General features: G+C 37.8%; 1 protein-coding gene and 2 long non-coding RNA genes across 6 annotated transcripts in view; 2 read left to right on the forward strand and 1 right to left on the reverse strand.

Moving 5' to 3' along the window:
• The window catches only part of LOC146559734 (uncharacterized), a 51,156-nt gene that overhangs the window by 13,053 nt on the left and 10,405 nt on the right, over positions 1–27,698 (reverse strand). The gene's annotated exons all lie outside the window — the stretch shown is intronic.
• LOC146559735 (uncharacterized) lies at positions 13,223–15,384 on the forward strand. The gene is made up of 3 exons (XR_014888173.1): positions 13,223–13,298; positions 14,193–14,221; positions 14,652–15,384. It is a non-coding gene; the product is annotated as an uncharacterized LOC146559735 (long non-coding RNA).
• LOC146559736 (uncharacterized) lies at positions 15,699–24,868 on the forward strand. 4 transcript variants are annotated; one of them, XM_085243452.1, is made up of 4 exons: positions 15,699–22,480; positions 24,028–24,142; positions 24,259–24,362; positions 24,467–24,868. In XM_085243452.1, the coding sequence occupies exons 1-2, from the start codon at positions 15,956–15,958 to the stop codon at positions 24,070–24,072; spliced, it is 6,570 nt and encodes a 2,189-aa protein (XP_085099578.1). In that variant the 5' UTR covers positions 15,699–15,955; the 3' UTR covers positions 24,073–24,142; positions 24,259–24,362; positions 24,467–24,868. The 4 variants fall into 4 exon arrangements, with proteins under 4 accessions (XP_085099578.1, XP_085099577.1, XP_085099579.1 ...); XM_085243454.1 differs by having other exon boundaries at positions 15,700–22,480; positions 24,026–24,362; XM_085243451.1 differs by lacking the exons at positions 24,028–24,142; positions 24,259–24,362; positions 24,467–24,868 and adding an exon at positions 22,673–23,071.

The raw sequence follows: 27,698 nt of genomic DNA on the forward strand, positions 1-27,698 counted from the left end.
CTGTGTCACATTAGTTAATCAGTAGATTAGACAAACAGATAAATTGTAGTTAAATAATTCACAGTTCCTCTTTTCGGTCTTTCTGTTTCATGAGGCATAGGTAATTCTAAGCTCAATGCACATCCTAATTGGCTACAACATAGTGCACATAGTGTTAGTGCACTAAAAACCGTTACTGGGCTTTGCTAAAGTATACAGCTACAGTTAACTTATACATCACCGCTGCTCTGTTGCGTTGCTCTGCTGTACTGTTTAGACTGGACAAAAGCCACAGAGCATGTGTTTAAGATTATTAAACATGGATTTTGCCCTTCTGTCATCCTCAAATCTTCCTAAGCAATTACGCAACATGGTCGATGCTTGAATGTGTGGGTTGGGGTAGTGCTACCCCAGTGTTTTAATGCTGACAACAAGATTAATCTGTTAGCCTTTATTTGCAGAAAACTGGCACCCACAGAGAGTAACTGTGACTTTAGGAAATGGAAGCTGTTAGCTATCGTGCTGGCTTTGGAAGATTGAAAGCACTGGAGGGTGCAAGGCAACCTTTTTTGGTCTGAGGAGTCTGGAATATATCTACTGTGTCAAGAGACCCAGCTCCCAGGCAGCCAAGTGGACATTATTTATGTGACTGTATTAAGCCAGAGAAACTCTCTTGTGCACACTCACATGTGACTAACCCTACAACTGCCTCCTGGTGTCAAAGAAGAATTCTTTCCACCTCTCACTTTTCGCAGCACGACTTTCATCTTCCTCATCTATGTAGTCATCTGTTATGTTTTGTTTTTGTAAATCATTTACCGTAGGCCGCAGTCACACAGGGTAAAGAGAAGTTGTAGGGTAATTCTGATTCTAACTGTGTAGTCCCCAACCAGCTGGTCACCTTGTTAAACTGGTTGCCAAGAAGGAAGTGCAGTAAATCCTTCTTGTGATTGCTTTTGTTGTTAGCAGCACATAGTTTGCATGGAAGAGGCCAACTTATCTGCAAGCTCTTGCCAGCTTCTCTCTGAACATTAGTGAAACTGAAACGTGTGGTTTAAACTGTAAAACGAGGTTGCTCGCCTCAACATTTAAAAAAAGAAAAATGCTATTGTTTCACTACTGCTCAGTGAGAAGTTGACGTATCTTCCATGCAATTACAGGGATTTTATGGCAACCCACTAGAAACCAAACAATTTCAAGGACTTTTTTGTTGCAGTATCCTGTACCTCTTTGCGATTAATTTTATCTAGTGACAACCATTAGCAACCATTTGCCAACAGGTCAGGAAATTCACATTTTTCCATTGCAACTGTGGTAACACACCGTTTCTAGGCCTGTGTGACTGGGAACATATGTATGTAGGATCTTTTAACTGCTTTTGTTCTGTTAATTGTGTCTTATTAACCAGTGTCAGTCTGCTGTGTATACAATGTGTGACCAAAAAGTTCTTCGAATGAGCCCTTAAAGATCATCTTCAGTGGTATGCCCAGACAGCTTCTGGCAGGGCTGTGTTTTCAGATTCTTCCACTCAACTTCCAAACTTTTCCTTGTTCCTTGTGTATAAAATGATGCCGGTGTTGTACACTGTTATTGGGTGGATGCCGTAGGCATCCACACTATTGAGATCCTGTTTCTCTTTATTCTTTATCCTTTATTAGTGTGAATGCTTGAAAAGCATTCACAGTATTGTTATTCTAATCTTTATTATTATTAGTGTGAATGCTTGAAAAGCATTCACAGTATTGTTATTCTAATCTTTATTATTATTATTAGTGTGAATGCTTGAAAAGCATTCACAGTATTGTTATTCGAATCTTTATTAGTGTGAATGCTTGAAAAGCATTCACAGTATTGTTATTCGAATCTTTATTAGTGTGAATGCTTGAAAAGCATTCACAGTATTGTTCTTCTAATCTTTATTATTATATTTTATTTTTCCGTACGTTTTTTGAAAGCCTACTCCTTCAAAACCGTTCAACTTAGAAAAACCATTCAAACATCGTTAGATTCCTATTATTTTGGACAACATTGCTTGTATTTTTCTCATTTTTAACATTTATATTTTTAATTTTATTCAACTTTATTCAACAAAAATTTCCCATGTATTTCAATGGGGAGACCCTTCAAATTCTCATTCAACTTACTCATTTTTAAACTCTTACTACTTCAACATACGTTCACATAGAGCCACCATTCAAACTTTAAAACGAAGACAAGACATTCAACTATTCAACTTGTATTTATCTTTTCAATATCTATTATACTTTTTCTTCAGTTCCAGTTTAAGTTTCATGATGTTTTTTCACCCGTTTCAGAGTTTATAATGGGTGTGTATGGGACGGAATGTTGGGGCTAGAGTGAGGCAGCTCAACTGCTAGAGTGAGAGGAGCAAAAAAATTAATCTTAAAATCTTTTTTAAAACTGCTGCTGTGTCCGCAGCGTTTGCTCTACAGGTATGATTTTACCCTCAAAACGTAGCCATCGCTGTCCTCTTTCATCCAATGTGTTTACTATTGTCCTAGGTGTTATGGTTCTTTCGTAAATGTCACCAATGCACAGCCTCCTCCCTCCAACTCTTCCATAGACTCTAATGTTAAAATGGCTCAGAAGGTTCGTTTGAAAATCAGAAGAGCATGGTGTCTTTCCACTGTCACCACGTCCATATAATAAACTCCACAGGCATGAAAACTGAGAATTCAGTAGACTGGACATTGCTGCCGCTCACGGTGAAAGAATTTCGTCAATACGACCTATACTTTTCACTTGGGAACGATTTGTTTGGGCCTGACTTTTCTGTTCATTTTAAGCAGCAAAAGTGAGGCGCATGTCTGTGTACGTGTGTATGGAGCCATTGGGTGCAGTCACTATAGCAACCAGGCTCACACCTGCCTGCTTAACGAGCTCTGCCTGCCACTGTGCCAAGATTCATCTTAAACACTTCTCTTTCAACTGCTGCTGTGTCCACAGTGTTAAAGCCATCATTTTACCCTCAAAACGTCGCCATCGTTGTTCTCTTTCAAACACTGTTTTTCAAAGCTCAGACTTTTACATTTTTTAAACTGTGTGGATCCAAGCAGAGGGATCAGATTTTAGTCATTCAGTGATTCAAAGAATATGACCTTTTAATATTCATTCAGATGTTTTCTGACTCTAAATGTTCTTTTCTCATTTCTTAGGGTTTTCTAATTTACATTTAAAACATTTTCAGTTTTTTTCCAACTTCTTCTTCTGTGTAACGTTCAGCTTTTAGCAGTTCAGCACCTTTGTTTTCAGGTTAAATTCGTTTTTTTTTTTTGTTTTTTTTTAATCTCATTCAATATTTTTAACTCAAAATTCAGCAATTAATTCATTTCAGTGCATACATTCAGATTCAAGCATTCACACTGCAGTTTCTTCAGAAAATGCACTTTCTAGTTAGTGTGAATGCTTGAAAAGCATTCACAGTATTGTTCTTCTAATCTTTATTATTATTATATTTTATTATTTTTCCGTACGTTTTTTGAAAGCCTACTCCTTCAAAACCGTTCAACTTAGAAAAACCATTCAAACACCGTTAGATTCCTATTCTTTTGGACAACACTGCTTCTATTTTTCATATTTTTAACATTTATATTTTTAATTTTATTCAACTTTATTCAACAAAAATTTATAATGTATTTCAATGGGGAGACCCTTCAAATCCTCATTCAACTTACTCATTTTTAAACTCTTACTACTTCCACATACATTGACATAGAGCCACCATTCAAACTTTAAAACGAAGACAAGACATTCAACTATTCAACTTGTATTTATCTTTTCAATATCTATTATACTTTTTCTTCAGTTCCAGTTTAAGTTTCATGATGTTTTTTCACCCGTTTCAGAGTTTATAATGGGTGTGTATGGGACGGAATGTTGGGGCTAGAGTGAGGCAGCTCAACTGCTAGAGTGAGAGGAGCAAAAAAATTAATCTTAAAATCTTTTTTAAAACTGCTGCTGTGTCCGCAGCGTTTGCTCTACAGGTATGATTTTACCCTCAAAACGTAGCCATCGCTGTCCTCTTTCATCCAATGTGTTTACTATTGTCCTAGGTGTTATGGTTCTTTCGTAAATGTCACCAATGCACAGCCTCCTCCCTCCAACTCTTCCATAGACTCTAATGTTAAAATGGCTCAGAAGGTTGGTTTGAAAATCAGAAGAGCATGGTGTTTTTACACTGTCACCACGTCCATATATTAAACTCCACAGGCATGAAAACTGAGAATTAGGTAGACTAGACATTGCTGTCGCTCACGGTGAAAGAATTTTGTCAATACGACCTATACTTTTCATTTGGGAGCGATTTGTTTCGGCCTGACTTTTCTGTTCATTTTAAGCAGCAAAAGTGAGGCGCATGTCTGTGTACGTGTGTATGGAGCCATTGGGTGCAGTCACTATAGCAACCAGGCTCACACCTGCCTGCTTAACGAGCTCTGCCTGCCACTCTGCCAAGATTTATCTTAAACACTTCTCTTTCAACTGCTGCTGTGTCCACAGTGTTAAAGCCATCATTTTACCCTCAAAACGTAGCCATCGTTGTTCTCTTTCCAACACTGTTTTTCAAAGCTCAGACTTTTACATTTTTTAAACTGTGTGGATCCAAGCAGAGGGATCAGATTTTAGTCATTCAGTGATTCAAAGAATATGACCTTTTAATATTCATTCAGATGTTTTCTGACTCTAAATGTTCTTTTCTCATTTCTTAGGGTTTTCTAATTTACATTTAAAACATTTTCAGTTTTTTTCCAACTTCTTCTTCTGTGTAACGTTCAGCTTTTAGCAGTTCAGCACCTTTGTTTTCAGGTTAAATTCCTTTTTTTTTTTTTTTTTTTTTTAATCTCATTCAATATTTTTAACTCAAAATTCAGCAATTAATTCATTTCAGTGCATACATTCAGATTCAAGCATTCACACTGCAGTTTCTTCAGAAAATGCACTTTCTAGTTATTATTATTATTATTATTATATATTCCGTACGTTTTTTGGCATCTCACTCCTTCAAAACCGCTCAACTTAGAAAAACCATTCAAACACCGTTAGATTCCTATTCTTTTGGACATGAATGCTTCTACTTTTCTCATTTTTAACATTTATATTTTTAATTTTATTCAACTTTATTTAACAAAAATTTATAATGTATTTCAATGGAGAGACCCTTCAAATTCCCATTCAACTTCCTCCTCTTTAAACTCTTACTACTTCCACATACGTTCACATAGAGCCTCCATTCAAACTTTAAAACGAAGACAAGACATTCAACTATTCAACTTGTATTTATCTTTTCAATATCTATTATACTTTTTCTTCAGTTCCAGTTTAAGTTTCATGATGTTTTTTCACCCGTTTCAGAGTTTATAATGGGTGTGTATGGGACGGAATGTTGGGGCTAGAGTGAGACAGCTCAACTGCTAGAGTGAGAGGAGCAAAAAAATTTATCTTAAAATCTTTTTTAAAACTGCTGCTGTGTCCGCAGCGTTTGCTCTACAGGTATGATTTTACCCTCAAAATGTAGCCATGGCTGTCCTCTTTCATCCAATGTGTTTACTATTGTCCTAGGTGTTATGGTTCTTTCATAAATGTCACCAATGCACAGCCTCCTCCCTCCAACTCTTCCATAGACTCTAATGTTAAACTTGCTCAGAAGGTTCGTTTGAAAATCAGAAGAGCATGGTGTCTTTACACTGTCACCACGTCCATATAATAAGCTCCACAGGCATGAAAACTGAGAATTAGGTAGACTAGACATTGCTGTCGCTCACGGTGAAAGAATTTCGTCAATACGACTTTTACTTTTCATTTGGGAACGATTTGTTTCGGCCTGACTTTTCTGTTCATTTTAAGCAGCAAAAGTGAGGCGCATGTCTGTGTACGTGTGTATGGAGCCATTGGGTGCGGTCACTATAGCAACCAGGCTCACACCTGCCTGCTTAACGAGCTCTGCCTGCCACTGTACCAAGATTCATCTTAAGCACTTCTCTTTCAACTGCTGCTGTGTCCACAGTGTTACAGCCATCATTTTACCCTCAAATTGTCGCCATTATTGTTCTCTTTCCAACACCGTATCTTTCAAAGCTCAGGCATTTAAACTTTTTAAACTGTGTGGATCAAAGTGGAGGGATCACATTTGAGTCATTCAGTGATTCAAAGAATATGACCTTTTAATATTCTTTCAGATGTTTTCTGACTCTAAATGTTCTTTTCTCATTTCTTAGGGTTTTCTAATTTACATTTAAAACATTTTCAGTTTTTTTCCAACTCCTTCTTCTGTGTAACCTTCAGCTTTTAGCAGTTCAGCACCTTTGTTTTCAGGTTAAATTCGGGGTTTTTTTTTATCTTATTCAAGATTTTTAACTTAAATTCAGTAATTGATTCATTTCAGTGCATACATTCAGATTCAAGCATTCACACTGCAGTTTCTTCAGAAAATGCACTTTCTAGTTATTAGTGTGAATGCTTGAAAAGCATTCACAGTATTGTTCTTCTAATCTTTATTATTCTATTTTATCTATTCCGTACGTTTTTTGTACTCCTACTCCTTCAAAACCGTTCAACTTAGAAAAACCATTCAAACACCATTAGATTCCTCTTCTTTTGGACATGACTGCTTCTACTTTTCTCATTTTTAACATTTATATTTTTAATTTTATTCAACTTTATTCAACAAAAATTTCCCATGTATTTCAATGGGGAGACCCTTCAAATTCTCATTCAACTTACTCATTTTTAAACTCTTACTACTTCCACATACATTGACATAGAGCCACCATTCAAACTTTAAAACGAAGACAAGACATTCAACTATTCAACTTGTATTTATCTTTTCAATATCTATTATACTTTTTCTTCAGTTCCAGTTTAAGTTTCATGATGTTTTTTCAGCCGTTTCAGAGTTTATAATGGGTGTGTATGGGACGGAATGTTGGGGCTAGAGTGAGACAGCTCAACTGCTAGAGTGAGAGGAGCGAAAAAATTAATCTTAAAATCTTTTTTAAAACTGCTGCTGTGTCCGCAGCGTTTGCTCTACAGGTATGATTTTACCCTCAAAACGTAGCCATCGCTGTCCTCTTTCATCCAATGTGTTTACTATTATCCTAGGTGTTATGGTTCTTTCATAAATGTCACCAATGCACAGCCTCCTCCCTCCAACTCTTCCATAGACTCTAATGTTAAAATGGCTCAGAAGGTTCGTTTGAAAATCAGAAGAGCATGGTGTCTTTCCACTGTCACCACGTCCATATAATAAGCTCCACAGGCATGAAAACTGAGAATTAGGTAGACTAGACATTGCTGTCACTCACGGTGAAAGAATTTTGTCAATACGACTTTTACTTTTCATTTGGGAACGATTTGTTTCGGCCTGACTTTTCTGTTCATTTTAAGCAGCAAAAGTGAGGCGCATGTCTGTGTACGTGTGTATGGAGCCATTGGGTGCGGTCACTATAGCAACCAGGCTCACACCTGCCTGCTTAACGAGCTCTGCCTGCCACTGTACCAAGATTCATCTTAAGCACTTCTCTTTCAACTGCTGCTGTGTCCACAGTGTTACAGCCATCATTTTACCCTCAAATTGTCGCCATTATTGTTCTCTTTCCAACACCGTATCTTTCAAAGCTCAGGCATTTAAACTTTTTAAACTGTGTGGATCAAAGTGGAGGGATCACATTTGAGTCATTCAGTGATTCAAAGAATATGACCTTTTAATATTCATTCAGATGTTTTCTGACTCTAAATGTTCTTTTCTCATTTCTTAGGGTTTTCTAATTTACATTTAAAACATTTTCAGTTTTTTTCCAACTCCTTCTTCTGTGTAACCTTCAGCTTTTAGCAGTTCAGCACCTTTGTTTTCAGGTTAAATTCGGGTTTTTTTTGTTTTGTTTTTAATCTCATTCAATATTTTTAACTCAAAATTCAGCAATTAATTCATTTCAGTGCATACATTCAGATTCAAGCATTCACACTGCAGTTTCTTCAGAAAATGCACTTTCTAGTTATTATATTTTATCTATTCCGTACGTTTTTTGTAATCCTACTCCTTCAAAACCGTTCAACTTAGAAAAACCATTCAAACACCGTTAGATTCCTATTCTTTTGGACAACACTGCTTCTATTTTTCATATTTTTAACATTTATATTTTTAATTTTATTCAACTTTATTCAACAAAAATTTATAATGTATTTCAATGGGGAGACCCTTCAAATCCTCATTCAACTTACTCATTTTTAAACTCTTACTACTTCCACATACATTGACATAGAGCCACCATTCAAACTTTAAAACGAAGACAAGACATTCAACTATTCAACTTGTATTTATCTTTTCAATATCTATTATACTTTTTCTTCAGTTCCAGTTTAAGTTTCATGATGTTTTTTCACCCGTTTCAGAGTTTATAATGGGTGTGTATGGGACGGAATGTTGGGGCTAGAGTGAGGCAGCTCAACTGCTAGAGTGAGAGGAGCAAAAAAATTAATCTTAAAATCTTTTTTAAAACTGCTGCTGTGTCCGCAGCGTTTGCTCTACAGGTATGATTTTACCCTCAAAACGTAGCCATCGCTGTCCTCTTTCATCCAATGTGTTTACTATTGTCCTAGGTGTTATGGTTCTTTCGTAAATGTCACCAATGCACAGCCTCCTCCCTCCAACTCTTCCATAGACTCTAATGTTAAAACGGCTCAGAAGGTTGGTTTGAAAATCCGAAGAGCATGGTGTTTTTACACTGTCACCACGTCCATATAATAAACTCCACAGACATGAAAACTGAGAATTAGGTAGACTAGAAGCTGCTGTCGCTCACGGTGAAAGAATTTTGTCAATACGACTTTTACTTTTCATTTGGGAACGATTTGTTTCAGCCTGACTTTTCTGTTCATTTTAAGCAGCAAAAGTGAGGCGCATGTCTGTGTACGTGTGTATGGAGCCATTGGGTGCGGTCACTATAGCAACCAGGCTCACACCTGCCTGCTTAACGAGCTCTGCCTGCCACTGTGCCAAGATTCATCTTAAACGCTTCTCTTTCAACTGCTGCTGTGTCCACAGTGTTAAAGCCATCATTTTACCCTCAAAACGTCGCCATCGTTGTTCTTTTTCCAACATCTTGTCTTTCAAAGCTCAGAGATGTAAACTTTTTAAACTGTGTGGGTCCAAGTGGAGGGATCACATTTTAGTCATTCAGTGATTCAAAGAATATGACCTTTTAATAGTCTTTCATATGTTTTCTGACTCTAAAAGTTCTTTTCTCATTTCTTAGGTTTTTCTAATTTACAATTAAAACATTTTCAGCTTTTTTCCAACTTCTTCTTCTGTGTAACCTTCAGCTTTTAGCAGTTCAGCACTTTTGTTTTCAGGTTAAATTCGGGTTTTTTTTTTTATCTCATTCAAGATTTTTAACTTAAATTCAGTAATTAATTCATTTCAGTGCATACATTCAGATTCAAGCATTCACACTGCAGTTTCTTCAGAAAATGCACTTTCTAGTTAGTGTGAATGCTTGAAAAGCATTCACAGTATTGTTATTCGAATCTTTATTATTATTATTATATTTTATCTATTCCGTACGTTTTTTGTACTCCTACTCCTTCAAAACCGTTCAACTTAGAAAAACCATTCAAACACCATTAGATTCCTATTCTTTTGGACATGACTGCTTCTACTTTTCTCATTTTTAACATTTATATTTTTAATTTTATTCAACTTTATTCAACAAAAATTTCCCATGTATTTCAATGGGGAGACCCTTCAAATTCTCATTCAACTTACTCATTTTTAAACTCTTACTACTTCCACATACATTGACATAGAGCCACCATTCAAACTTTAAAACGAAGACAAGACATTCAACTATTCAACTTGTATTTATCTTTTCAATATCTATTATACTTTTTCTTCAGTTCCAGTTTAAGTTTCATGATGTTTTTTCACCCGTTTCAGAGTTTATAATGGGTGTGTATGGGACGGAATGTTGGGGCTAGAGTGAGAGAGCTCAACTGCTAGAGTGAGAGGAGCAAAAAAATTAATCTTAAAATCTTTTTTAAAACTGCTGCTGTGTCCGCAGCGTTTGCTCTACAGGTATGATTTTACCCTCAAAACGTAGCCATCGCTGTCCTCTTTCATCCAATGTGTTTACTATTGTCCTAGGTGTTATGGTTCTTTCATAAATGTCACCAATGCACAGCCTCCTCCCTCCAACTCTTCCATAGACTCTAATGTTAAAATGGCTCAGAAGGTTGGTTTGAAAATCAGAAGAGCATGGTGTCTTTCCACTGTCACCACGTCCATATAATAAACTCCACAGGCATGAAAACTGAGAATTCAGTAGACTAGACATTGCTGTCACTCACGGTGAAAGAATTTTGTCAATACGACCTATACTTTTCATTTGGGAACGATTTGTTTCGGCCTGACTTTTCTGTTCATTTTAAGCAGCAAAAGTGAGGCGCATGTCTGTGTACGTGTGTATGGAGCCATTGGGTGCAGTCACTATAGCAACCAGGCTCACACCTGCCTGCTTAACGAGCTCTGCCTGCCACTGTACCAAGATTCATCTTTAGCACTTCTCTTTCAACTGCTGCTGTGTCCACAGTGTTAAAGCCATCATTTTACCCTCAAATTGTCGCCATCGTTGTTCTTTTTCCAACATCTTGTCTTTCAAAGCTCAGAGATGTAAACTTTTTAAACTGTGTGGGTCCAAGTGGAGGGATCACATTTTAGTCATTCAGTGATTCAAAGAATATGACCTTTTAATATTCTTTCAGATGTTTTCTGACTCTAAATGTTCTTTTCTCATTTCTTAGGTTTTTCTAATTTACAATTAAAACATTTTCAGCTTTTTTCCAACTTCTTCTTCTGTGTAACCTTCAGCTTTTAGCAGTTCAGCACTTTTGTTTTTAGGTTAAATTCGGGTTTTTTTTTTTATCTCATTCAAGATTTTTAACTTAAATTCAGTAACTAATTCATTTCAGTGCATACATTCAGATTCAAGCATTCACACTGCAGTTTCTTCAGAAAATGCACTTTCTAGTTAGTGTGAATGCTTGAAAAGCATTCACAGTATTGTTCTTCTAATCTTTATTATTATATTTTATTTTTCCGTACGTTTTTTGAAAGCCTACTCCTTCAAAACCGTTCAACTTAGAAAAACCATTCAAACATCGTTAGATTCCTATTATTTTGGACAACATTGCTTGTATTTTTCTCATTTTTAACATTTATATTTTTAATTTTATTCAACTTTATTCAACAAAAATTTCCCATGTATTTCAATGGGGAGACCCTTCAAATTCTCATTCAACTTACTCATTTTTAAACTCTTACTACTTCAACATACGTTCACATAGAGCCACCATTCAAACTTTAAAACGAAGACAAGACATTCAACTATTCAACTTGTATTTATCTTTTCAATATCTATTATACTTTTTCTTCAGTTCCAGTTTAAGTTTCATGATGTTTTTTCACCCGTTTCAAAATTTATAATGGGTGTGTATGGGACGGAATGTTGGGGCTAGAGTGAGACAGCTCAACTGCTAGAGTGAGAGGAGCAAAAAAATTTATCTTAAAATCTTTTTTAAAACTGCTGCTGTGTCCGCAGCGTTTGCTCTACAGGTATGATTTTACCCTCAAAACGTAGCCATGGCTGTCCTCTTTCATCCAATGTGTTTACTATTGTCCTAGGTGTTATGGTTCTTTCATAAATGTCACCAATGCACAGCCTCCTCCCTCCAACTCTTCCATAGACTCTAATGTTAAAATGGCTCAGAAGGTTCGTTTGAAAATCAGAAGAGCATGGTGTCTTTACACTGTCACCACGTCCATATAATAAACTCCACAGGCATGAAAACTGAGAATTTGGTAGACTAGACATGGCTGTCGCTCACGGTGAAAGAATTTTGTCAGTACGACATGTACTTTTCATTTGGGAACGATTTGTTTCGGCCTGACTTTTCTGTTCATTTTAAGCAGCAAAAGTGAGGTGCATGTCTGTGTCGTGTGTATGGAGCCATTGGGTGCAGTCACTATAGCAACCAGGCTCACACCTGCCTGCTTAACGAGCTCTCTCTGCCACTCTGCCAAAATTCATCTTAAGCACTTCTCTTTCAACTGCTGCTGTGTCCACAGTGTTAAAGCCATCATTTTACCCTCAAAACGTCGCCATCGTTGTTCTCTTTCCAACATCTTGTCTTTCAAAGCTCAGAGATGTCAACTTTTTAAACTGTGTGGATCCAAGTGGAGGGATCACATTTGAGTCATTCAGTGATTCAAAGAATATGACCTTTTAATATTCTTTCAGATGTTTTCTGACTCTAAATGTTCTTTTCTCATTTCTTAGGTTTTTCTAATTTACAATTAAAACATTTTCAGCTTTTTTCCAACTTCTTCTTCTGTGTAACCTTCAGCTTTTAGCAGTTCAGCACCTTTGTTTTCAGGTTAAATTCAGGTTGTTTTTTTTGTTTTATTATCTCATTCAAAATTTTTAACTCAAAATTCAGCAATTAATTCATTTCAGTCCACATGTCTGTGTCCGTGTGTATGGAGCCCTTGGGTGCAGTCACTATAGCAACCAGGCTCACACCTGCCTGCTTAACGAGCTCTGTCTCTCACTCTGCCAAGATTAAATCAAAAATGTGTGTTACATCTAAGCAGTTGTAGTAAGATTAACTTTTTCAATAGGTACAATAAGACAGGTTTGACAGGCTTTTGCCACAGATTAACAGTATGTCAGTAGTTAATATAGGCTAACTGAATAGAGCCCTGAATTATTGCCCTGTTAAATTCAAGTTGATTGTGTATTGGTGGACTTGTCTTCTCCACACAGGTTTTTCATACCTCGGCAGTTTTAGTCAGTTGATGACTTTAAAATAATCTTTTCTGACTGGATAATTAAAGCTCACAGCATCTACCTGTCTGTAGTGTATTTTCCCACATTTTAAATAATCGAATCTCATTTAATGTCTCTGTTTTTAGTCTGTATAGTTTATCTCCCCACGAATACGCTCAAAGTAGTCTTAAAATAAAATCCATAAAACAGTTCAAGATGACATACTTTTTATTTGCTAATTTAATGCCAGTTGCCCTCTTTCCTGAGTATAAGCGAATGAGTGACATAAAGAGAAAAAGTACCAATTTGTATGCTGGTGAGTCTTGTGTATTTTTTTCTCTGTCTCTCTATGACAGAGAAATATATATGCTCATTATTGATGTTAAACTGATGCTCAAATTTCCAAGCACCACCTGAACGCCTCATCAGTCTTTAACTAATCACTGCACCAACTGCCGTCATTCCGCTTTGCTCTCTGCTGTGGTAAGTACAATACACTCAGTACAGCACGGTTTTAATTTTATGATGGTAAAAATACATGTTTGACATTTAAACTCACATATCAAGTCTTTTTAAAGTTCAACAGAGTTCAAAGAATAAAGAAAGCAAAAAAAGAATAACCTTTGCTACCATTTATATAGGTTTATGACTTTTGCTGTTAGCAGCAGTGCTAACGCTAGCTTCAATGCTAATGCTAGCTATAGTGCTAACACTAGCCTTAGCAGTTGTTAACTGACAAAAAGAATATTCTTGTGATATTCCTGTGATATTTATTGGCGGTCAGTGAGACAAAAGTAACAAATGAGATTTATTATTGCCATTGTGCCTCAGTTTTAACAGTAAGAGTACTTTATGACTTTTGCTGTTAGTAGCAGTGCTAATGCTAGCTTCGATGCTAATGCTAGCATCAATGCTAACGCTAGCTATAGTGCCAACACTAGCCTTAGCAGTTTTTAACTGACAAAAAGAATATTCCTGTGATATTCCTGTGATATTTATTGGCGGTCAGTGAGACAAAAGTAACAAATGAGCTTTATTATTGCCATTGTGCCTCAGTTTTAACAGTAAGAGTGCTAGTTCTACCAGCAGTGCTAACACTAACTGAAGTGCTAACGCTAGCAGGAATGCTAGCGTTAGCAGCGATGCTAAGGCTAGTAACAGTCTAACAGTAGCCTTATATAAGTACTTAAATAAATACTTCAGTTAATTAGTTTGAATTATAAAATGGCTGCTGTATCAGCTGGTGTGCTATATTACTCTATAATTACCCTGCTGACTATAAGTTCAGTGTATCATGTCGTGTGGGCTTTGTTTTTTTGTTAGTCTGATAACACTGTACAGACAACTAACATGTTATTTCTTGTCTTACACTTTCAGGAACTTGACTCACATCTGTGCTTTGCCTGGTAGGTGTGCACATACTGTTAGAGAAGTACACCAAATTTTTAAAAAAAGAGTCTGACTAATATAAGCTTTAAAGTGATGGGTTCAAACTTTGTGCTAGACCTTTTAAACACATTTTTATAATAAATACACATAAGTTCAGCTTAACAATTGGGCTAAAATATTTTTTTCGTACATTTTTGCACATTACATGTGATTAGTTAACAATTCACTCAATCATATTTGTATTTAAAAATATTATTGCTGAATTTAATTAAATATTTATTCTTTTAAAAAGTGCCAAATTGTGCAACTTTTTGCACATGGCAGCCGACAACAGTTTAGCTTGAATATTTGTTTTGTCCTTTTTCAGTAGTCACAATTAGTTCATACAATTACCATGTGATATAATTTTATTAAAATTATTTTTTTTTTCTTGTTTTTTGTTCACAGTGTGCAGAAGAAGAACAAGGACCAGATCTCCAGTCTTCTATCTCACATCCCAACCCCCCAACCCCTCTATCTTCTGTCCTACTCCACCTGTTGTCTCTGCCTTCTTTCCATCTGTATTTCACCCTGTGGTTTGTGAGAAATTTTGCCAAACCAAGAATCTTATTGCGGTTTGATTTAAAGCCGTGTCTCTCCTGCTCTGTCTGTTCTCTCTGCTAAATTTTCTCTCTACCTGTTTTTCACTCTTTGGCTTGCTGCTGAAAAATGCACAAGCCAATAAAACAATAAAGAGTGCATATTTTGCCTCAACCTGAGAACAAACTGAACAAACAAAGAAAACTCTGCGGTTTGATTTAAAGCCGTGTCTCTCCTGCTCTGTCTGTTCTCTCTGCTAAATTTTCTCTCTACCTGTTTTTCACTCTTGGCTTGCTGCTGAAAAATGCCAAGCCATTAAAGCAATAAAGAGTGCATATTGCCTCTACCTGAGAACAAACTGAACAAATAAAGAAAACTCTAATTCACGGTTTGATTGTGATTTCCCAGCCGTGTTTCTCCTGCTCTGTCTGTTCTCTCTTCTAAATTTTCTCTCTAGCTGTTTTTCACTTTGCGCTTGCTGCTAAGTTGTGCCAAGCCAATAAAGAGAGTGCATATTATTCTCTCGACTGACAAACTGTCAAACAAACAAAGACATCTGTTTCTGAGAAATAAAAACTGAAATATAAAGACAAAGAAAACATCTGCTCTGTGCCACTCTTATTTTATAAACATATTTTCTAAAGACTAAGAGAAACACTTGTGTAAAAATGCCAAGGAAGCAGAAAAAGTCACAAGCTGCAAAACAACGCTGGAAGAAGTTCCATGAGTTTCATGAAGTACCAACATGTGAACAAGCTGAGTGTGATTTTCCTCAGAGCTCTGCAGAAGACTTTGTGTCTGCAAAGACCAATGCTGATGGTGTCAAACAGGCAGGTCAACATGTTCCTGCACATGTACAACAGGTATCCTATGCAGATGCTGTAAAGATTGGATTACAGCATGAATTTAATGATCATCAGGTAAACCATAGAGACCAACCTGAGGTGTCAAGTGCCCCACAGGTGGGTTATGCTGATATTGTAAAAAGAGGCCGTCACAGTGATGTGGCAGGACCATCTCATGCAGAAAGAGTGAACTTTGAAAACCAGCCCTCTGTTACACATATCTGTGCATCTCACAGCCAGGCTCATCCCAAATATGGAGACTCCAGAAACAAGCAGTGCACATGTAACTCACTCACATTTCTTGCTTTCCTTCATGAGAATGATAACATGACTACAGCTGACCTTAATCTGGTCTTGGATAAAGGTGATGTGATGTACAAAGAGGCCAAGAAAAGATTTCCTAAAAATATTCATTTGGCAACCGATGAGCTGCCAGACAAAGTTGATGCTCGCTGGTCTATGTATGATGTCGACATGACACAGCCTTCCCGGTATGGGACATTTGAAGAACCTCCAGAGGAAGCAGTAGATACCTTTCTCAGCTTAGAAGCAGGACTGAGCTGCCTGTTGTCAGATGTGCAGTATGCCTTATTGATTATGAGTGGATTGTGTATCGCAGTGTTCAGATCCACATCAGGCAAATATGGTTTCTTTGATCCACACTCCAGAACACCCAGTGGTCTTCCTCTACTACTACAGTCACGTAATCGTGGTACAGCAGTGATGCTGAAATTCACACTCCTCAGTGACATGATTAAGAGGATCCAAGATTCTTATGAAATGATGGAGATATCACCCTCTTGTAACTATGAACTGAAGCCTGTGCAGTTCTACAGTATGAGCACAGTCAACCTGAGTGATACTATCACAGACACAGTCTGCAGACCAACAGCTGCCACTGCTGTGGCATCTACTCACTCTGATACAACTGTTGATGAAGCAAACTCCTCTACTCCAAGGAGAAACACAACGACTGATCTGACTGAGAACATCTTTTGTCAAATGTCCATTTGTACGCCACCGGTGAAACAAAAAGAAGTCCACGTGACTCAGTTCACATCATATGAAGATCAGAATGAACCTCCTAATATACCAACTGAAGAACTATGCAGTGAATTAAGTTTCCTTCCATCAAGTGATGCTTTTTCATGTCAATCAAATGCTGCCATAACAAATGTTGCTGCCTGTGACCTTTCTGATATAGTTTTACAAAAAGTGAAAAAAGTTAATAAACAACAAAGGCAAAAAGTGAGAAGAAGATTAATGGCATCAGAGAAACCCAGAAATCAGAGAAAAGAAAACCAAAAAAGGAAAGAACGACAAAAGTATGCTTCAAACAAAGAGTACAAAGAAAAGAAAAGGTCTTGCACAAGCGAGGCATATAAAAACAATCCTGAAGTCAGACAGAAATATATGAAAAGACGTTACTGTGAAAATGATGAATTCAGAAAGAAACAAAAACAATATGTTAAAAAACGTTTTTCTGAGAATGCTACAGTTAGAAAGAAACAACAACAATATATTAAAAGACGCTACTGTGACAATGCTGAATTTAGACAAAAACAAAAAAACTATATAACTAAAAGGTATCAAGAAAACCCAGAATTCAGAGAGAGACAGAGATCTCGAGTGACTCAGCGTTATGCACGTGACAATGCATTCAGAGTAAGACACAGACAACTAATGAAACAACTAATGCGAGACAGGTATCAAAGTAATCTTGCATTCAGGATTATGCACAACATGAGATGTGCAATGAAAATAAAAAGGAAATACAGATGGGTGAACAGACAAACCCAAGAGAGTGACAACAGTGTGATCAACGAGGCCATATCTGTGTTCAAATCACAAATCAAAGCTGGACCATCATACCCATGTACTGTCTGTTTGAAGGCTTCATTTCCAAACCAAGTACGACCCTGCACAAGGTCAAATTATGTCAAAAACCCACATGTGGCTGCAACATGTTTGACTGGAAGATTTGTTCATGTTTGTGATGAAAACTGCAGAAATGAGCAGTGCAATGTTCCCGATGAGAGAAAGAGAGAGTGGATTTGTCACACCTGCCACAATCATCTTAAAAATGGATCCATGCCAGCGCTTGCTGTTGCCAATAAACTGGATCTTGCTGATACTCCACCTGAACTGTCTGATCTCAACATACTGGAGAGACATCTCATAGCCAAGTGCATACCATTTGCCAAGATCATTCCTCTTCCCAAAGGCAGACAAAGAGCAATTAGAGGAAATGTGGTCTGTGTCCCATCAGAGGTACAGGAAACTGTTGAAACACTACCTCGATTGAGAATTAATTCTCAGGTCATGAGAGTAAAATTGAAGAGACGCTTGTCTTACAAAGGTCATCAGCTGTTTCAGACTGTAAGCTGGTCTAAACTTGTGCAAGCACTGCATAAACTCAAGCAGATTCATCCACAGTATAAGGATGTGAGCATCAGAGATGATGCTGAGCTGTGTGATCCAACTCTTCCTGATGAAGATGATGAGGATGATGATGATGAAAACATGAATGAGGACGATTATGATGAGGCTGATTTAATGGAAATTGACAGCTGTGAGAAAAATGCACTGAGTGAAGCACAAAATATAAATGAACAGGACATTGACATGTTACCCTGTGATGGTGAACAATCGCATGAACAGATGAGAGATGATTCAGAGCAAGCAGATGGACTGACTAATGGTGGTTTTGCACTCGAGTCCTGTTTGCAGCCCCCTGATGTGGCTGAGGAGATATTATGTTTCAGTGAAGGAATCTACTCTGTTGCTCCTGCAGAGAGAAACAATCCAATAAGTTTTTTCAAAACACCTAAACTGGAGGCCATGGCCTTCCCTGTGCAGTTTCCTACAGGCCAAAACACACTTGATGAAAGAAGGCTGATCAAAGTATCCCCCAGTGGGTATTTCAAATCAAGACTTTTCTGCATTGATGATCGTTTTGCCAAAGACACAAACTATTTGTTCTTTGCACAGTTTGTGACTGAAATACACTTGGCTACATCCAGCATGACAGTACAGTTAAGGAAGGCAAAGCCTCTGACCAGAGATGGTAGAAAAATAACCTCAGGCATGTTACAAGATAAACATGAGGTGGAGAAACTGGTGCGAAATAAAGATGCAGTGAGATTCATGCAGCCTCTGAGAGGAACCCCAGCCTATTGGGAGAAAACAACAAGAGATCTTTTTGCCATGATCAGACAGTTGGGAACTCCCACGTTCTTTTGCACATTTTCAGCTGCTGAAATGCGCTGGCCTGAAGTGATCGAGGCAATAACAAGGCAGCAAGGTGAACAAGTGAATTTTGAAGGACTCGACTGGTCAGCAAAGTGTGACATCCTGAGAAGCAATCCTGTCACAACAATGCGCATGTTTGACAAGAGAGTTGAAGCATTATTCAGAGATTTACTCTTATCTCCCGCAGAGCCACTTGGCAAAGTCATTGACTACTTTTACAGAGTTGAGTTTCAGCACAGAGGAAGCCCACACATACACTGCCTCCTGTGGGTAGAAGGTGCTCCTGTGTTTGAGGAGGATGATGAGCAAACTGTTGTTGATTTTATAAACAAATACATCACAGCTCAGCTGCCTGATCCACATAAACAACCTGAACTGTACAAAAAAGTAACAGAAGTGCAAAAACACAGTAAGAACCACACAAAGACGTGCTTTAGGAGTTTAAGCTCCGGGTGCCGTTTTGGTTTTCCCAAACCACCCTGCAATGAGACAATGATCACAAGACCCAGTGAGGATGATGCACTGGAAGTAGAAACGGCAAAGAACAAGCTCAGACCACTGAACCAGCTGCTGAATGAACCTGAAACTGCTTCCATGAGTTTAGAGCAGCTCTTGGAAAGATGCAAGTTGACACATGCAGAATATGAGAGATACCTGAATAAAATGAACATGAGGAGTACGATCATACTAAAGCGTGATCCAAAAGACTCTTGGATAAATGGCTATAATCCACATCTGCTTGAAGCCTGGAACAGTAATATCGACATAAGCTTTGTTTTAGATGCTTTTGGTGCTGCAAATTATTTAATGAAATATATATCAAAAAAAGAGGGCGGGCTATCTGAGTACCTGAAAACTGTCATTGAGAACTCCCATAAGGACAGTGTAAATGAGTGCGATGAAATGAGAGCCGTCATGCAGGCATATTCAAAGAAGCGAGAGATCAGTGCACAGGAGTGTGTTGCTCGTGCATGTGGTCTTCACATGAAGCAATGCTCACGTGCTGTAATATTCATTCCAACTGATGATAATCCTGTGAAAATGAGTCGTCCCCTGTCAGTTCTGGACAACACAACACCTGAGTCTTCCAATGTTTGGATGACATCTTTGAATGACAAATACAAAGCCAGACCTGAAACACCAGAGTATGAGGAGATGTGCATGGCAGACTTTGCTGCTACTTGCAGGATTGTCTATGGCCAACAGAAAAAAGGTAAAGATGTTTTGCCCCTTCTCAATGAGATGGGGTTTGTGCAAAGGCGCAAAAACAATAAGCCTGCTATCATCAGATTTCACCGCTGCTCACAAGAAAAACATCCAGAGCAATATTACGGAAGACTGCTTAAACTGTACCTTCCTCATCGTTCAGACCACGAACTGAAAACACCATCGTTGCCAACCTATCAGGCTTTCTATGGTGCTGGCTGTGTACAGCTACCAGGTACTGACCATCTTGAGTACGTGCAACACATTGTCAAAAGAAACAGAGAAAAATATGAGAAAAACAGTGAGGAGATCGAGAGCGCTGTTGAGGAATATGAGCAGAACAGAGGTGTGACTGACGAATGGTGTAATCTGGCACCTGAATCAGATCTCGTAAGGTTGCCACTTGTCGAACAAGAAAGAGAGCGAGACAATGAAAATGAACAGGAAGATGTGCCCGACTACAGCCGTCAGGCTGATGCTTCAACAGAAGTCAGAGCCATCAGGGAACCCCCTGCTATTGATCCCACATTGTTACGTCAGATGTTTCAGAATCTGAACAAGAAGCAAGCCTGCATATTTTATGCAGTTAGAGACTGGTGCATTAAAAGAGTCTGTGCTCTAAATCCAGAGCAGTTTTTCTTTTATATTAATGGTGGTGCTGGAACAGGAAAATCACATCTTATCAAATGCATCTACTCAGAAGCATCTAAGATACTGAGCAAAGTGCCCAGATATGCAGACGACGTTGACATATCAAAACCCACTGTCCTGTTAACTGCTTTCACTGGGACTGCAGCTTTTAACATTTCTGGAACAACACTGCATTCTCTTCTCAAGCTGCCTAGAAGCTTAAAACCTCCCATTCAGGGACTTGGCAATCAGCTGGATGAAGTCAGATCAGAACTTTTGAATGCTGAAATAATCGTCATTGACGAAGTGTCTATGGTGTCAAGACATCTGTTTGCATATGTAGATGCAAGACTCAAACAGATCAAAGGGACTCGGAGACCCTTTGGAGGCATGTCAGTCATTGCTGTCGGAGACTTCTATCAGCTACCCCCAGTGCGACAGTCTAAACCTCTCTGTGTGCACGACCCGTCTGAGATCGACCTGTGGCGGGAGCATTTTCAGATGATCACTCTGACTGAGATTATGCGTCAGAAAGATGATGTTGTCTTTGCAGAGATGCTGAACAGAATTCGTGTGAAAGGAAAGTTGGATGAGCTTTGCGAAGCAGATAGAAATTTGTTGTCACAGGCCATAACTGAACCAGCCCTTTGTCCAACTGATGCGTTGCACATTTTTGCAACTAATAAAGAAGTGGATGCACACAACTCTGCAACACTGGCTCTGCTCCACACTCATATCATTGACATCCATGCAGATGATTATAGAAAAGATCCTAGAACTGGCAGAATGGCACTTCAAGACAGACCATTGAAAGGAGGTAAAAACGAGTTACCAGACACACTGAAAGTTGCAGAAGGAGCTCGTGTCATGCTCACCAGAAACATTGACATACAAAATGGTTTGGTTAATGGAGCTTTTGGAATACTACTTAGAGTAGTTCACTCTGAAAACGACCAACACATAATCAAGCTTGGACTTAAAATGGATAATGAGACATCTGGAAAGAATAACCGCACACCAGCAGACGACATGGTGTACATTGAGAGAGCAGAGGAGAATCTGAAGCAGAAAGGAGTGGTACGAAGACAGTTCCCAGTGAAGCTGGCCTTTGCATGTACAATACATAAGGTACAGGGTATGACAACTACATCAGCTGTTGTCTCTCTTAAGAGCATTTTTGAGCCCGGCATGGCCTACGTAGCTGTCAGTAGAGTGACGTCTCTCAGTGGACTGTATCTTCTTGATATGGAGGAGAAAAAAATATTCACCAACCCAGAAATCACTGCAGCGCTTGAGAACATGAGACAAGCCAACCTTGATGACATGATGCCTCTTCTACACGTGAGGCAAACACTGAGCAGGTCAGAGGTTTTCACCATTGTTCATCATAATACAGAGGGACTGCCAGCTCACATTAATGACATCAAAAGTCACCATGAATTGTGTCTAGCAGATGTTTTGTGCCTAACAGAAACACACCTGCGGGGCTCTTTTGTCGCAGAGAGTCTCCACTTGGAAAATTACAATTTGTTCAAACGCAACAGACACCTGTCCTACACAAACTTTCCCCAGATGGCAAACAGAAGTGGTGGTGGAGTTGCTGTTTATGTGAAAAGTGACATTCAAGTGCATGAAAAACAGTACATTCATAATGTAACTGACCTTGAATTTCTGGCTTTAAAGGTTGAAGCACCAGTCAGTGCTCTGATTGCAGTTGTATACAGACCTCCAGACTACACTCTGAGGCCATTCCTGAAAAACCTGGTAAGCCTATTAGACTCATTGGAGATCATGGACTGTCATCCCATCATAGTTTGTGGTGATTTTAATGAGAATGTTTTATCCAGTGCAAACAAACCAATCCTGGAGCTGTTTGAGTCTAGGGGATACGCACAGGTCATCACTGCCCCTACCACAGAGAAGAACACACTGCTTGACCTAATTTTCATTTCTCAGTCAGATCGATGTCTCCATTCTGGAGTCATGAAGACCTACCATAGTTACCATGACCCAGTATACTGTGTATTGTCCTGTGATGATTCATGATCTAGATCTTTGAATACAGTAAGTAATATCTATATTTTTGAATGACTTAAGAAAGTAGAGCGATATTTAAAAGTTGACGCTCTGCATTGCAGTATAATGGTTGAATTGTTTACATAAAATACAATTACATGAATTAAGTAATGATATCAGTAAAAGATGACAATTTTATTTATCACAGAAAATCTAAAGTTCACTAACAGTAACCTATAAATGTCAGAAAAATCAAATATAGCAGTTTAAAATGAATAGTGTAGGCATATCCTCTCTGCAGCCAGGCTTCAACATCCTGCCAGGCTGCCCCAGTCTCACTGTGGCTGGGAGGGAGGGAGGGTGGACCAGAGGATTGCCTACACAACACATAAATGTTCAACAGCTTCTTCATTGTTTCTGAGAGAACAATAATGACTAAAGGTTGCTTTTTAAACAAACAAACAAACAAACAAACAAACAAACAAACCTAATTACAGCAATAATGACAGTTAAGCCACTTTATGTGTGCCTCTATTTTGAAATACTATTTACAAAAATGTTATTATTTTGGTTTGTTATAAACTTTAAACTTTTTCAAAAGTATACGATTATATTTTTGGACAAATCTTTCGATGAAACATACATTTTTATGAGCTTTTATCATGTTTCGGCCAGTGCAATCATCAGGGTGGGTCTGGGTTGATAACTGCACATTTCTGGCCAGAAATGTTTCAGCAGTGTTACATAAGTAGTACATATGTAACACTTGCTTTCTGTTACCAGCTGATACCCTACATTTGTATAGACATTGGATGGTGTGAGGTTGGGGAGTTGAGTGGGGGGGGGGGGGGGGTTTACGGTGGGAGCTGAGGGGGGGGGGTGTTAGGTTTCCTTTTTTCTTTTTCTTTTTTAAGAGAGACACAGTCCTCCTGTGTCTTCTCCAAGCTTCACATGTAAGATCCAACAGTGTGAAGCACATAGCAGCTAGAAACTGTAATGCCACAGATCAGAGAGGCTTCATCATCACCATCTTCATCGCCGTACGATCAGAGCGTGAGACTTCACATCTGGAGCACAGGAGACATTCTGTGATAAGTCCTCCTTCTAGCTTGTCCCACAAGCAGTCGGTGAGATTTACTCACAACAAAAAGGGTTAATGACATAATTTCCATGAAAACATGTATTCATTCTTTGTAAAGTGTTTAAATTGTGTTTTCACTTGACCTTAGGAGTGTTAGAGTGTATTGTAATGTCTGTACTCAGGTGTTTCCCTCTGTGATCCATCCCCATCAGAGCTGAGACACTCAGGACTGAACAGACTGCACAGTTTCTGTGACTGAGCCTCCAAAACACCTTCTTTGAAACCACTCATGATAGAAGGGCTTCATATTTGCAGCAGCACTACTACAGGTATTCAGTTTATTACAGGATGTGTTTGTTTCTTAGGACCAGCTCTGAGTGCACACTACCTAACATATACACCTTTCTGTTCATTACAAACCAACTACTCTGGATCATATGGCCAGTTGGCAGGAATGTTGCTGCAGGAAAACATCCCTGGAGATCACCATCATTGTCAGACTGACTGTGCCTCCTCTGTGCAGTGTCAAGATCCTCTCTAAATGAGTGTGTAAGTTAACATTTTCATTATTTTATTCCCTTTGACAAGACAAGTATCACTGATATTTACATTTACAACTACATATGTTCCCGTTTTCTGCTCTTCTTTTAAAGTCCTCAGCTATCCTGCTTCTGTGCTGCTTGCCACACATCAAACACTGGCCGGATGACAGGGAGGATCCACTCTGAAGTCACTGGACGTGATGAGGATCATATGGGACTTCATAGTTTCACAGAAACATTGTGCTCTGTGATTACAGGTTTTAAATGGATACAATGACGGCCTCTCTCTGATCAACAGGCTAAAGGATTGTTTTCATTGTTAGTGCTCTGTACAATGTATGCTTATTTAATATTTCATCACAGAGCAAACCTTTATTTATTTAACATTTTTTTTATTTTGTTTTAATGTTGAATTAACTGTGGGGATTTTTTTAAGTGGGCACTTGGGATGTCATATGACCAGAAATGTGGTAACTGGAATTCAACAGTATGGAAGAAAAAATCTGCTGAGAACGAAACATACAAAAACCCCCAAGAAAATTCAAATTCATTCCATGTAATCCAATCTAAAACATTTTAAACTGCTGAACAGCAACACAAACAGTGTTAAAAAACAGTGTTAACAGAATGATTATGATGATTTTGTACCAAAGTTTCAGGTCACATGGCACACCTAGTGTGTAGTGTGGGGTATCAGCTGGTAAGTATAGGTTTTTTCATATTTGTGTCCTTAGAGTTTAGATAGATAAAGCCTTGTGTATAATAATTAGTCATAACCACAACTCAAAGTCAGGGACTAACTAAATTTGGGACTTTGTGTCTGAGCCCAGGTTAAAACAATGTGTAAAAAAGCATTTAGTGGCATGGCTGAACAATGCTGTATTGATACTTATTTATCCATGTTCACAAAAAGGACTAATGTGTTTATTTGATTATTTGCATGTGTTAAACTGTGTCACCACCTTAGGCTTTCATTTGAGTTTACTCACAAATCTCTATACAGTTCTCTTTTACCACTGTGTGGACTCTGTTTACATTAAAACATAAAAAAGAATGAGTAATAAAAAGATGTGTAGACAGATCAGAAGATTAAGTAGACCGATAGAAACAGCTGTTCAGCCATGTTCTAAGAAACCAACACAATTTAAAGGTTCAGGATTGTGGTTTTAAAAGTTGAATTTTCATGTATTTCATATGTTGCTCATTATTTTTTATTTAGTTATTTAATTTAGTTATTTTTCTTTATTCTACCAGTCCTTTTCAGAAAGAAGCTGTATATGACTTAAGATTTTTATGTTATTTTCTATGACATACAAAACAAATTGATGTATGTAATACTATTAAACATGATATACACATGTGTATATGTCTGAAAAACATCATGCTGTATATTAAAGTTTGTATTTTCTGCAGAATGTTTGTTCATCTTTTAAGTTCATTTCAATTAGAAGAATATGAACTTTTAATATTCATTCAGAGGTTTTCTGACTCTAAATTTTCTTTTGTCATTACTCATCTTTTTATTATTTACATTTTAAACATGCTTAGCTTTTTCCAACTTCTTCTGTGTGAACATCAGCTTTCAAAAGTTCTGCACTTTTATTTTCAGGTTAAAAATTCTGTATTTTCCAGCTCATTCAGATTTTTAACTTAACATTCAGCAATTAATTCATTTCAGTGCATACATTCAGATTCAAGCATTCACACTGCAGTTTCTTCAGAAAATGCACTTTCTAGTTATATTTTATTCTGTATTCCGTACGTTTTTTGAAAGCCTACTCCTTCAAAACCGTTCAACTTAGAAAAACCATTCAAACATCGTTAGATTCCTATTATTTTGGACAACATTGCTTCTATTTTTCTCATTTTTAACATTTATATTTTTAATTTTATTCAACTTTATTCAACAAAAATTTCCCATGTATTTCAATGGGGAGACCCTTCAAATTCTCATTCAACTTACTCATTTTTAAACTCTTACTACTTCCACATACGTTGACATAGAGCCACCATTCAAACTTTAAAACGAAAACAAGACATTCAACTATTCAACTTGTATTTATCTTTTCAATATCTATTATACTTTTTCTTCAGTTCCAGTTTAAGTTTCATGATGTTTTTTCACCCGTTTCAGAGTTTATAATGGGTGTGTATGGGACGGAATGTTGGGGCTAGAGTGAGGCAGCTCAACTGCTAGAGTGAGAGGAGCAAAAAAATTAATCTTAAAATCTTTTTTAAAACTGCTGCTGTGTCCGCAGCGTTTGCTCTACAGGTATGATTTTACCCTCAAAACGTAACCATGGCTGTCCTCTTTCATCCAATGTGTTTACTATTGTCCTAGGTGTTATGGTTCTTTCATAAATGTCACCAATGCACAGCCTCCTCCCTCCAACTCTTCCATAGACTCTAATGTTAAAATGGCTCAGAAGGTTCGTTTGAAAATCAGAAGAGCATGGTGTCTTTACACTGTCACCATGTCCATATAATAAGCTCCACAGGCATGAAAACTGAGAATTAGGTAGACTAGACATGGCTGTCGCTCACGGTGAAAGAATTTTGTCAGTACGACATGTACTTTTCATTTGGGAACGATTTGTTTCGGCCTGACTTTTCTGTTCATTTTAAGCAGCAAAAGTGAGGTGCATGTCTGTGTGCGTGTGTATGGAGCCATTGGGTGCGGTCACTATAGCAACCAGGCTCACACCTGCCTGCTTAACGAGCTCTCTCTGCCACTCTGCCAAGATTCATCTTAAACACTTCTCTTTCAACTGCTGCTGTGTCCACAGTGTTAAAGCCATCATTTTACCCTCAAAATGTCGCCATCGTTGTTCTCTTTCCAACATCTTGTCTTTCAAAGCTCAGACATTTAAACTTTTTAAACTGTGTGGGTCCAAGTGGAGGGATCACATTTTAGTCATTCAGTGATTCAAAGAATATGACCTTTTAATATTCTTTCACATGTTTTCTGACTCTAAATGTTCTTTTCTCATTTCTTAGGTTTTTCTAATTTACAATTAAAACATTTTCAGCTTTTTTCCAACTTCTTCTTCTGTGTAACCTTCAGCTTTTAGCAGTTCAGCACTTTTGTTTTCAGGTTAAATTCAGGTTGTTTTTTTTTTTTTTTTATCTCATTCAAATTTTTTAACTCAAAATTCAGCAATTAATTCATTTCAGTGCATACATTCAGATTCAAGCATTCACACTGCAGTTTCTTCAGAAAATGCACTTTCTAGTTATTATTATATATTCCGTACGTTTTTTGGCATCTAACTCCTTCAAAACCGTTCAACTTAGAAAAACCATTCAAACACCGTTAGATTCCTATTCTTTTGGACATGACTGC

The sequence above is a fragment of the Mchenga conophoros genome, linkage group LG14 (genome assembly GCF_057382185.1).
Source record: "Mchenga conophoros isolate Kocher_MC1m ecotype Shallow Benthic linkage group LG14, M_conophoros_male_GT1.1, whole genome shotgun sequence".
NCBI classification, from domain to species: domain Eukaryota; kingdom Metazoa; phylum Chordata; class Actinopteri; order Cichliformes; family Cichlidae; genus Mchenga; species Mchenga conophoros.

Coding starts and splice junctions, on each gene's coding strand:
- LOC146559736 (XM_085243451.1), top strand. CDS start 15,956: ATGACTACAGCTGACCTTAATCTGGTCTTGGATAAAGGTGATGTGATG. Junction 22,481..22,672: donor GGCCATTCCTGAAAAACCTG/GTAAGCCTATTA, acceptor TTCATTTCTCAG/TCAGATCGATGTCTCCATTC.